Raw genomic sequence first — 12,824 nt, forward strand, 5'->3', positions numbered from 1 at the left:
GGGTTCTTTGAGTTGAGAGCAGACAACGGAGAGCAACTGAGAAACTATTACTTTGATTCAAGCCTTTTGTTCTGGTATGTGTTTCATCTTCCTTTGTATATGTTAATATATAAACACATGGTGTACATATATAAGGTTTGTGTTTATTCATGCTTAATATTTTAAGAAAATTAAGAAACTGTATTGTTCACTATATTCTTTAATGTTCAGGATGCTAAATTTTATTTCATATCATTATTGTTTGTCTTCTGGTTAATCTTCTGCAACTGCTTTATGTAAGGGTCGTGATACATGTTACATGATTAACTAATTGCTATAAAATAAATATTATTTTATCCCGATAGCTTATAATTTGGCTTACTACGTTTATTAGGTTAATATGCATATTATCATTACTTAGCAAAAAAAATGCAGATCATCATTAAGCCGCTCAAACCTTCCCTACATATTAATTAGGCATGTTGTTCCAATAAAAAAATGCAACTTTAATAATTTTCAAGATATGTTAAATATACAGAATATAATGTGTGCTCTCAATGCATCATCAACTGCACTAGCAATTTTACAATGACTGTGGAAGAAGAAGTCCATATGATGTGGGTCCCTGAAGTGTATAAATAAATATAATAGAAATACACTCCATTACTGCATGTGCAAACTTTTATCCATCACTTTACTTTCATTGTGCGAAAATGCATGCTTAGTTTCGAAAACACTGTTGAACATACTAAGCTAAATGCAAGTGTTCTCCTTGTTTCTACCATAGTACGTCATGTCTGTATACAGTGCTATCAAATATATAATATAATATATTATATTATATTGTAATGTTAACATTTAAACATGACATGCTCAATATATAAATTTCTCCCCTCAGCTTTCACATGGATCTCATTGGGTAATTACTATCACTCTTTACATGTATATTTTTATTTTATAATAGATTAAATATGGCTCGTAAGACACAGAAGAATTCAATCGAGAAAACACAAGATTCTTCCAGATCAAAAGCAAAATGGAATCTGAGCACAACACATATATTTTGCGATATTTGTATAACTGCTATCAATAAAGGCTTGCGACCTTCTACACATTTTAATACAAAAGGATGGGAATTTGTTGTTACAAATTTTCAAAACCTGACCGGGTTAAAATACTGGAAGCCTCAACTAAAAAATAAGTGGGATGCATTGAAGTTGGACTGGAAGCTTTGGAAAGAATTAATAGGTAAGGAGACTGGGTTGGGCTGGGATCCAAGATTAGAAACGGTGGATGCAACTTCTGAATGGTGGAACGAAAAAATAAAGGTAATTTTTTTATTTAAATTTGATTATTTTTTACTTGATTACGAAATATATCAATTGATATCCTTGTGGTTAACTTGCAGTTGAATAAAGAGTATGCCAAATTTCAAAAAAAAGGAATAGAACCTGAACTTATTGCAAAAAATGATTTGATGTTCGGAGCTACAGTTGCAACCGGGGAGTTTGCTTGGGCCCCATCATCTAATGCAAATGTGCAAGCATACAATGGTCCAAATGAGGATGATATTATAAGTTTAAACGAGTCAGGTGACGATCCACTGCAGAAGAGTTTGGATATGTATTTACAGGAACAAGATGATACAATTTCAGATGATAATTCAAAAATGGGTAAAAGACAAAAGACAGGCAAAGACGCTGCTCAGAAACTACATAAAAATCCAAAAGAAAAAGGAGCTACCAAGCAAAGATTAAGTAGCGCGTCAAAATTGAGATCTGATATATCTAAACTGGTGGCGACGGTTGAGAAAAGAAGTTCTATCACAGAAGCTGCAGGTTGCACTATAAAATAAGTTATGGATGATCTGCATTCCATCCCAGAGATCACTAAAAATAGTGATCTGTATTATTTTGCTGTGACGATGTTTGAGCAGAAAGTTAAAAGAGAGTTATGGAAACACCTACAAACTGCGAATGCTAAAGTTGGTTGGTTAAACTATCAGAAAAAAAAACAAGACGCCGAGAATGCGAAAAATTAGTTTGAATAAGTTACCTCATAATAATTTATTTGACATAAATATTTATTTAGGGGTTTAAGTTAATTTTATTTAGTGTTTCATTTAATGACTAATGCATTTTTTTCGTACGTTAATTATTTTATTAAAGTTTTTTCTTGTTAATGTATATTAGTGTTTAAAAATGCTAATTTAATTTGTGTTTGTTACATTTATAGATATGGATTACCAGAGTACCGGTGATGAGATAACTGATGAGATGGTCGATGATAATGATGATTTCTGGGATTTGATATATGTGCAACTAGTGCAGTTATAGAATATTATTGCACATTTATTCATAAAGTTCCGTGTATGACATCTTATCAAACTGGTCATAGATGGATGCAAGAAATATTATCTATGAATGGAATAAGGTGCAAGAATATGTTTAGAATGGAAAAAGAAACATTTTTTCAGCTCTCTCAAGACTTGGAAAATATGTATGATCTAAAACCTTCAAGGAGGATGTCAGTTATCGAAAAGGTAGGAATTTTTATTTTTGTTTTAGCTCAAGGTGCGTCCAACAGACACGCGCAAGAACGTTTTCAGCATTCCGGTGAAACAGTAAGTAGAGTTTTTCATGAAGTTCTACAATCAGTTTGCTCCTTTGCTAAAAATTTGATAAAGCCTGACGATCTAGAATTTAAGAAGATACCATCTCATATACTTAACGATGATAGATATATGCCTCATTTTAAGGTATAATTTTATTTTAGAATTTTAATGTCATTTTCATAATATCTAACTATGTCAATATTACTATTTATAATTAATCATTGTTCATTCTTGTAATATATTATATCTACGGGATTGTATTGGTGCAATTGACGGGACTCATGTACATGCTTGTGTACCCGTAGATGATCAAGTGCGGTTTGTAGGAAGAAAAAATGTGGCAACACAAAATGTGATGGCCGTTTGTAGCTTTGATATGCGATTTACATTTGTTTTAGCAGGATGGGAAGGAACTGCTCATGATGCCCGCATTTTTAATTCTGCAGTTAACACACCATATTTAAATTTCCCTTCTCCACCCTATGGTAATATTTATTAAATTACACTTAAACACACACACGCAAGTATTGGTATAATTGATTATTGTAATATTACACTTAAACACACACACACGCAAGTATTGGTATAATTGATTATTGTAATATATATATATATATATATATATGTTTTTTTAATATGCAGGCAAGTATTATTTGGTAGATGCTGGATATCTTGGTCCATACAAAAAATTTAGATATCATCTTCCTGAATTTCATCGTGGACATGCACCGGAGGGTTATCAAGAAATATTTAATAAAGCTCATTCATCTCTTATAAGTTGCATAGAAAGAACATTTGGAGTTTGGAAGAAAAGATGGAAGATCTTGATGAATATGCCTCAATATTCTTTTGAATCTCAAAGAAATATTGTTGTGGCGTCAATGGCACTGCATAATTACATTAGATTGAGCACCATTCAAGATACGATTTTTCACGAATTTGATACACATCCAGATTTTGTGCCCAGAGATAGTTTTTCAGATCGTCAATCACAAGTTTCAGAACAGAGTCAAAGAAGTGATAAATCAAGGAAAATGGACATACTTCGCAATCAAATAGCTCATAGTTTAATGATGGAGAACGTATGAGTTATTTTATTTTGATATAATTATTTTACCAATTCAATTTTTAAGAGTATTAATTTGAATAAATTTCAATTTTGTATGTAACTCATCTTACAGCATTTTCAGAAAAAAAATTACCAAACAGTTTTTTTCCAGCTTTTATTTAAACAGCACAAGTAACATTACTTTTACCAAACAGTTATCCGATTTTTAACAGCACAGCAAATTCTTACAGCAATACCAAACAGACACTAAATATAGTTAAAGATTTTGTATCATTAAAAATGCTCCGATGACACTTTCGGGGCTCAGCCTTATTTATTATGTAAGGCGTGGCTAGATATTAACTTTACCATATAAATGTTTTCATTAATATTACCTCGCTATTTTAATATTTTAATATTTAATAATCACTTCTCACATAAAACTTTATTTTAATATCATTTGATTTGTCCATTGTAATTGTATTCATAGTAGTATAATTTAATGAAATATATATTATCTTAATTAAAAGAATTTGTTAATTCTATAATATTATTATGAATTACTTAAAGTAGTTTAAGATAATAAACTGAGCGAGATGAAAATAAGTCAAATGGTTAAAGAGTTTATATCATGTCGCCAAGAAAATATATATTCAATTATAAGGCAAATAAGCCTAATTAGGCGAAAAAATTAAGATAATAAATATATGCAATATTAGATAGTATAATAAAATTATGAAGTAAATTTAAATTTAAAAATTATTAATTTCATCATTCAAAAAATTTATATTAATTTAACAAACATCATTACTTGTTCAGCATTGAGATTAATCAATCGTTCAAAATTTTAATTATTCATAATTTATTATTCAAATTTAACAAATGACATTTAGAGCATCTCCAACCCTGTTCATCATTCATCTATTAGGTATAATATCTAGGTGGCAGTATATTATAGCTACTATGTAAAATACTCATCACTCCACGGATGCTCCTGTTAGGTAAGGTATAATTTTAAATGACGTAAAAACCACACGCTACATTTGTTGAATCTCCTTTTATCATCTAAATTAATCAATGTCATCTCCCGCTTAAATTATCATCTAATAGTGACTTTTTTATGTCCTCTTTTTTTTTTACTTTTATAATATATAACATACTATCTTAAAGCACTTTTAAATATTATTTAATTATTAGCCAGAATTAAAAAAAATTAATATTCTAATATAATAAACAATGTTTGAGTTAAGTATTTTTAATATATATAAGTAATGTTTGTTAATTTTGTTTTTGTCATTTTTAAATATGTTATTATCCTTGTAATTGTAATAAATTTTCTTGAATTTATAATTTATAATTTAAAATATTTACATAGATATAAAAATATAAAATCACTATCATGAATTTTTATTATTAAACACATATTTTATTTTTCAATTGTATTGAATAAAACTAACTTAAATTTACTTTAATTATACTCCCTCCGTCCCACTAGTTTATTTACATAGCCAGTGGGCACGGAGGACAAGGCCGTGCATACAATCAATAAAATAAGTGATAGAGGTAGTAGTTAAGCATTAGTTTAATAAAAAAGTACAAAGTAATTAGCAGATGGGGGAAAGTACCCCGCCCAAATTACATACATTTTGGCTCACCTAAATTTGGCTCCAAAAGCAAAAGCAGAGATACTATAAATACATTTGAAGCTGATACATGACAAACTATGTTCTCAAAATATACATATAAATACACTCCATCTGCCAAAGGTACAAAATGGCAGCTATATTTCCAAATGCGGGAGAATATCCGGGAGATACAAGTGTTGCTTTAATTTCAAGTTTAGTCATGGGCACTGCAAAAAGAAAGAGATTGTCAAATGTAGAAAGGAATCAAATTGTTCAAGTACTATCAATAAATTACAACAAACAGAAGCTCAAAAAGGGAAGCATCAAAACTCTTGCTTCTGAATATGCAGTGAGCAGAGTGACAATTTCAAAGATTTGGAGAGTGGTTTTACAATCAATAAAAAATGGTGAAGTTCCTAATTTCCAGAGAAAGTATAAAGGTACGTGTCATGGATATATAGTGGATTTAGGAAAGGTACGATCAATTCCTCTGCATTTAATAACATATATTAGAAAACTTTCTTGTCAACTTGGTGCACCTAAATCTACAGTCCATAGGCTGATTCAGAAAGGAAAAATCAAATCGCATTCAAATGCTTTAAAACCCTATTTAACACTTCTAAATATGGAGGCAAGGGTACAGTTTGTCTTAACCCATATCGAAAGATCAACACTACACACAAATCCAACCTATGTAGACATGTTTTCTATAATTCATATAGACGAAAAATAGTTTTATATGACGAGAACATCACAAAAGTACTACTTGCTGCCGGATGAAACGGAACCACATAGAACCTCCAAATCAAAGAGATTTATAACTAAAATAATGTTTATGAGTGATGTTGCTAGACCTAGGTATGATGAACATGGTACTTGTAATTTTGATGGGAAAATAGGGATATTTCCCTTCACAATTGAGGAACCAACAGTTAGAGCAAGTAAAAACAGGGCCAGGGGTATTTTAGAAGTTAAGCCTATCGAAAGTATCACTAAAGCTGTGATAAAGACAAGTTTACTTGAAAAAATTATCCCGTCTATTAAGCCTAAATGGCCATCCAGCTGTGATAAACATATTGTCATCCAGCAAGATAACGCAAGGCCTCACATCAACGACAATGACTTAGATTTTTTTGTTGTTGCACAATCTGATGGATTTAATATTATGCTAGCTAATCAACCGGAAAATTCTCCAGATATCAATATCATTGATTTATGCTTCTTTAGAATTATACAAGGGCTACAACACGAAACGGCGCCTAAAACAGTTTGTCAGTTAGTTGATGCAGTGAACAAAACCTATGAAGAAGTCACTGATTCAACTTTAAATTGTGTATTGTTAGGATGAAAACACGCGCTAAATTACACGCAAGTATACGCGTTCGCAAGTAGTATAATATATAAATCAGATTTGTTCCCACAGAGACTGGTTTAGGTTAAGTTCAATTTATGCACCTATGTAACAATGTATGGCTATCGCTCAATGCTAAGACAAATAACAATTTGGGTTTTGATTAAACTAAAAGATTATACTAACTAGCATTAACTAAGAGAATAGAGGTTGAATTACTTATATAAGACAAACATGGGATTCTAACTTCATTACTACTTCATTCAAAGTTATTGTTCTTAACCTTAGCATGTGATGGTGATGACACTAATCAAATAACACGAAACTGATAAACGCCAACTTTCATTGCACGAGTACCATTCTACCAGACATCCACAAAAGAGATAGAAGCTAAATAGGCACCAATTATATTGAGACCCTATATGTCTATAGAATTTGACAACATAATGGTTTAAGCACAAGTTATCTATCTTGATTACATAGGGAAAGTAAGATGGTTAAAATTACCTACGAATCATGCATAACAAATGCAAGAACCTATGCTAGCATGACAAGTTCTAGACCTCTATATTCCCTGTCGCTTCAATAGAGATTAACGCACTATCTTATATGTTAGCTACGCACATAAGACGAATAAGCACAACCAATACTAGGATATCAATCAATCACCACACACCAAGATATTGAAACAAATTAACTCTAGAAATCCATAAGTAAATCTGTTAGAATCCCATGATAACGATTAGCCCATAATCGAACTCATTGTCACCATGGGTTCCAATGAAAGCATGATAATATATTATATAAGAGTACTAGGGTTCAAAGATAAATTGAAAACGAGCATCCAAGTATCAACTATATCAAAGAAAACAAAAGTCTTCTTCTCCGTAGTCATCTCGTGCTCTCTAGGTCTTCTTATTGCTCTCCCCTCGTCTCCCTCTTCAGAAAACGTCTTCCCATAAGGTTTATATAAGAGTCCAAAATAACTAGCGCTAACAGAAGCCCAATTTCCCTTGAATACTAAAATCCAGAATCTGATTTTTCGTCCTCAGGCGGCCGCCTCCTCCTTCCAGGCAGGCGCCTGCTACCAGGCGGTCGCCTGCTCCTTCTAGGCGGGCGCCTGCAAGCCTTCTGGAAAATTCAAAATCCTGCTTATGTTTTTGCTGAATTCTTCGCACAACAACTCGGGACTGACTTCAAGCACTTCCTTAGGCTTATCCTGATGAAATCCACCTACCTAAGCAAGTTATACCCTGAAATGCAAAAACACTCGAAAACGCGTTAAATACACAAAATACTCGAGTTCAAGACACCAATTCAAGCCATATTAAGACGCTTTAGGTGGTATAAAATGCCACTTATCACACCCCCAAACTTGAATCGATGCTTGTCCTCAAGCATAAACAGACTCAAAACTACAAAACAAACCTAATGCATGAATGCAACTACGTGAATGCAACTAAATGATAATGCATTCGATCTCCTCAGAATAACCATAACCAAATGAATATGCCAACTCCTCTGAGAATGCAATGACTCAAAACAGAGCTCGAATAAATCCCACAAACCAACTCACAAACCAGAAACATGCTTGTGTGAGATGCTTAACAGATATACTCTCGATACTAGATCAATAACCATAACTTATCTTTCATCAAAACAATCACAAGTTTATAACTAGAATAGACGTTAAACACATAATGACTCACCACACCTCCTTTTTACTAGAGTTATACAAGGTTTCACGCTATTATTAAACACATAACAAAGATGCTTATTTAACCGTGCAATGAATGAGGTCCCAAAAGACTTATACAATAATATCCATGTAGCGAGCATTAGGTTAGCGGATACCAGAATATAAAAGCCTTAGGTCACTAGGCACAAAGTCCCCTAGAACTTAATAACTCGAGTATTAAAGAGCTCACTCTTGATCAATTATGCATAAACACATACTTTTTTCTCTTTTTTTTCTTTCGTTTTTTTTTTCCAACAATTTCTGAATGAGTGTGTTTCACTCCATCTCATTCAACCCTAGACTACTCATATAAATATGAGCCGGCTACTAGCCATTTGACGTCTAGCCTTATTCACAACTAGCAATGAAATCCAAGCTTTTCTCTAGTTTCAAAATTCAGTGTTTTACGTCATTACGAGAATACCAAAAATTCTAAATATAACCAAGTGATTAAATCTCAACAACAAACAAGTATGATCATGATCTAGATCAAAAGCAACCCTATAAGACTTTGTGAAAATATTTGTTTCCGGTCATGCAAATAAATTCATTAGGACTTAAACATCCCTCTATTCATCATCACTACACTCACATCAACATCAACTAATCAGATAGAAATAGCTCAACCTAAGGGATCATGTTATATGCATGCAAATGCAACTACATGGACTCACATAATAATACAAACAAATATGTCCTATATGAACAATAATGCAAAAATATGAATGAACTACAACTAAACATGCAATATGAATCCATATGAATCTATATGGACACACATAAACTAATCCTATATGGACATACACAAACTAATCCTTACATTATCACCCCCAAACTTAAAATTTTCAATGTCCTCATTAAAGGTAATAATAAGGATTTCAGGCATACCTAGTTAGCGGGAGGGTCACCCTTTTCGGGTGGAGGATCAGGTGGCCAATCAACCTCGACACCAGCATCTCGGACAACAGTACCGAGAGCATGTATGAAATCTGCAGCAAAACTTCGGTGGATGTCATGCATGGCCTCCATACGCCTACTCACTCGCATGTACTGCTCATCACCAACACCAGTCCTATCAACTACCTGCTGCACATGAGAAGAACCCTCTGTAGGCACAGGTGGATCCATTCGGCCACCCTCGACATCATCAAAAATATATCCCAACCCGTTCTCATGGGGTGCACCTAAGAATGAATAACTCAAGTGATCTGGCAGTCGCTTGAGCTCAAGTGTGGGAGCTTCTTCAATAAATGGTTCAAAACGCTCTTGAGAAATTTTTAGCTCTGCTAACCCAATAGAATCGAATGGCATATCCAACTTCCTCTTCCACGGAGGTGCATTCAGAACCCGCATTTGCTCTGCTCCTTCTTCATCTTCAATAACTGATTCCCCTATTAAGGATCTCTCTAAGGTATCTGACTTTGGCAATTGCTCAGGCTCTGAATTCATGACAGAGTCGACCCACTCTACTTTTAAGCACTCCTCTTCAGCTGTGGGTAACTTTATTGCCTTGAACACATTAAAAGTGACTTTTTGATCATGAACCTTCATCGTAAGCTCTCCTCTTTGCACGTCGATCATAGTTCGACCTGTAGCCAAGAAGGGTCTTCCCAAGATGATGGGAATCTTCTTATCTTCCTCAAAGTCTAGAATGACAAAATCAGCAGGAAAGATAAGTTTGTCCACCTTGAACAACACATCCTCCACAATACCTCGTGGATCTGTAATAGAACGACCAACTAACAGCAAAGACATGTATGTCAGTTTTGGCTCAGGAAAACCAAGTTTCTTGAAGATAGACAAGGGCATCAGATTGATGCTAGCTCCCAAGTCACATAAACATTTGTCGAATGACAAGTTTCCGATGGTGTAAGGAATAGTGAAGCTTCCAGGATCTTTAAGCTTAGGAGGCAACTTCTGTTGCAGCACAACACTGTACTCTTCCATTAGAGCAATGGTTTCTAAGTCATCGAGCTTCACTTTCCGAGAGAGAATACCTTTCATAAACCTCGCATAGCTAGGCATCTGTTCAAGAGCTTCAGCGAAAGGTATGTTGATGTGAAGTTTCTTGAACACCTCCAGAAACTTCTCAACCTACTTATTCAACTTCTGCTTCTGCAACCTTTTAGGAAAAGGAGGTGAAGGATAGACCTGTTTCTCCCCTGTATTACCCTCAGGAGGAGTGTGTTCCACAGTTTTCTTCCTTGGTTCCACTTCTGCTTCCTTCCGCACTTCTTCTTCAGCCTCGACTGCATTTTATGAAAATTGAGATTTTTCAGGCTCTTCGTCTTGCTGAATTTGGGGGCTTGCGGATTTTCCAGACCTCAAGATGATGGTGTTCACCTGCTCTTCGACTTCCCTTTTACCTGAATTGACTTCTGTAGCACTAGGAAGCATTCCTGGTGGTCGATTCAATAAGGCATTAGCAATTTGCCCTATTTGGTCCTCCAGAGTCTTGATAGAAACAACCTGGTTTTTGCACATAAGCCGCAACTCCTCCAATTCAGATTTTTCATTCAACGATAGACCTGCACCTTCATGTGGGAAGTGTTGAAGTTGGAGTTGTATTGGTGCAAACTGTTGCTGAAAACCAGGAGGATTGAATTGATTGGATCCAAACTGCTGATAAGGCTGTTGCATTGCCTTCTGATTGTTACTCCAACTAACATTAGGATGATTAGTGGCCGGAACTGGCTGCTGCGATCTCTGAAAGTTGCTCACAAACTGAGCTGATTCACTAGATATAGCACATTGCTCCGTCGCATGCGGACCTGCACACAACTCACAAATACTGGTTATCTGCTTAACACCATAGTTAGCTAGAGAATCGATCTTCTTAGACAACGCCTTTAGTTGAGCAGTGATAGCCGTAGCTGTATCCACTTCAAGACTCCCGCTACCTTGCCCTGTGGCAATCTCTGGGTTGGATACTGATATTCATTAGCAACCATCAGTTCAATTAGATCATAAGCTTCCTCATAACTCTTTGCCCATAATGCTCCACCTCATGCTGCATCGAGCATGGGTCTTGACTGTGCTCCCAATCCGTTATAGAAGCAATTGATGATCATCCAATCAGGCATTCCATGATGAGGACACTTTCTAAGCATCTCCTTGTAGCGCTCCCAAGCTTCACATAGAGATTCTCCCGATTGCTGCGCAAATTGAGTAAGAGCATTCCTGGGAAGAATTTAGTAAGAAACTTCTGAGCAAGATCTTCCCAAGTAGCAATCGAACCAGCTGGTAGAGAGTGTAACCAGCTCTTAGCCTTGTCCCTCAGAGAGAATGGGAACAGTCTCAATTTCACCGCATCCTCAGGCACACCATTGAACCTGAAGGTGTCGCAGATCTCTATGAAATCCCTGATGTGCATATTTGGATCTTCCGTTGGAGCACTTCCAAACTGAATTGAATTTTGTACCATCTGAATTATGCCAAGCTTGATCTTAAAAGTATTAGCTGTGATAGCTGGCCTGACAATGCTAGATTGAATGTCATTGATCTTGGGTTAAGAAAAATCTATCAAGGCTCTCGTTCGTGCTGCTGGATCTCCCATTGTAATGAGTACCTGAAACACAAACAAATAAATCGTGAAAGTAAAAGAATCCGAGTCAATAAACTTTAACGACCACTGATGACAAGCACATAAACTAAAAATTAACACTGAGTCCCCGGCAGCGGCGCCAAAAACTTGTTAGGACGAAAACACGCACTAAATTACACGTAAATATACGCGTTCACAAGTAATATAAGATATAAATCAGATTCATTCCCACAGAGACTGGTTTAGGTTAAGTTCAATTTATGCACCTATGCAACAATGTATGGCTATCGCTCAATGCTAAGACAAATAACAATTTGGGTTTTGATTAAACTAAAAGATTATACTAACTAGCATTAACTAAGAGAATAGATGTTGAATTACTTATATAAGACAAACATGGGATTCTAACTTCATTACTACTTCATTCAAAGTCATTATTCTTAACCTTAGCATGTGATGGTGATGACACTAATCAGATAACACGAAACTGATAAACGCCAACTTTCGTTGCACGAGTACCATTCTACCAGACATCCATAAAAGAGATAGAAGCTGAATAGGCACCAATTATATTGAGACCCTATATGTCTATAGAATTTGATAACATAACGGTTTAAGCACAAGTTATCTATCTTGATTACATAGGGCAAGTAAGATGGTTAAAATTACCTACGAATCATGCATAACAAATACATGAACCTATGCTAGCATGGTAAGTTCTAGACCTCTATATTCACTGTCGCTTCAATAGAAATTAACACGCTATCTTATATGTTAGCTACGCACATAAGATGAATAAGCACAACCAATACTAGGATATCAATCAATCACCACACACCAAGATATTGAAATAAATTAACTATAGAAATCCATAAGTATATCCATTAGAATCCCATGATAATGATTAGCCCATAATCGAACTCAT

At 34.7% G+C, this 12,824-nt stretch overlaps 1 protein-coding gene and 1 non-coding gene across 2 annotated transcripts; both read left to right on the forward strand.

Annotated features, from left to right (window-relative positions):
- Nucleotides 1–950: 950 nt before the first annotated feature.
- On the forward strand, nucleotides 951–2,315 carry LOC141679610 (L10-interacting MYB domain-containing protein-like). Its single transcript, XM_074486066.1, has 3 exons — nucleotides 951–1,307; nucleotides 1,388–1,817; nucleotides 2,215–2,315. Exons 1-3 carry the CDS (start codon nucleotides 951–953, stop codon nucleotides 2,313–2,315), a joined length of 888 nt encoding a protein of 295 aa, XP_074342167.1.
- A 9,121-nt stretch (nucleotides 2,316–11,436) lies between these two features.
- Nucleotides 11,437–11,543, forward strand: LOC141682186 (small nucleolar RNA R71). Its single transcript, XR_012559587.1, has one exon. It is a non-coding gene; the product is annotated as a small nucleolar RNA R71 (small nucleolar RNA).
- The last annotated feature ends 1,281 nt before the right edge of the window (nucleotides 11,544–12,824 follow it).

The sequence above is a fragment of the Apium graveolens genome, chromosome 8 (assembly GCF_009905375.1).
Source record: "Apium graveolens cultivar Ventura chromosome 8, ASM990537v1, whole genome shotgun sequence".
NCBI lineage: Eukaryota > Viridiplantae > Streptophyta > Magnoliopsida > Apiales > Apiaceae > Apium > Apium graveolens.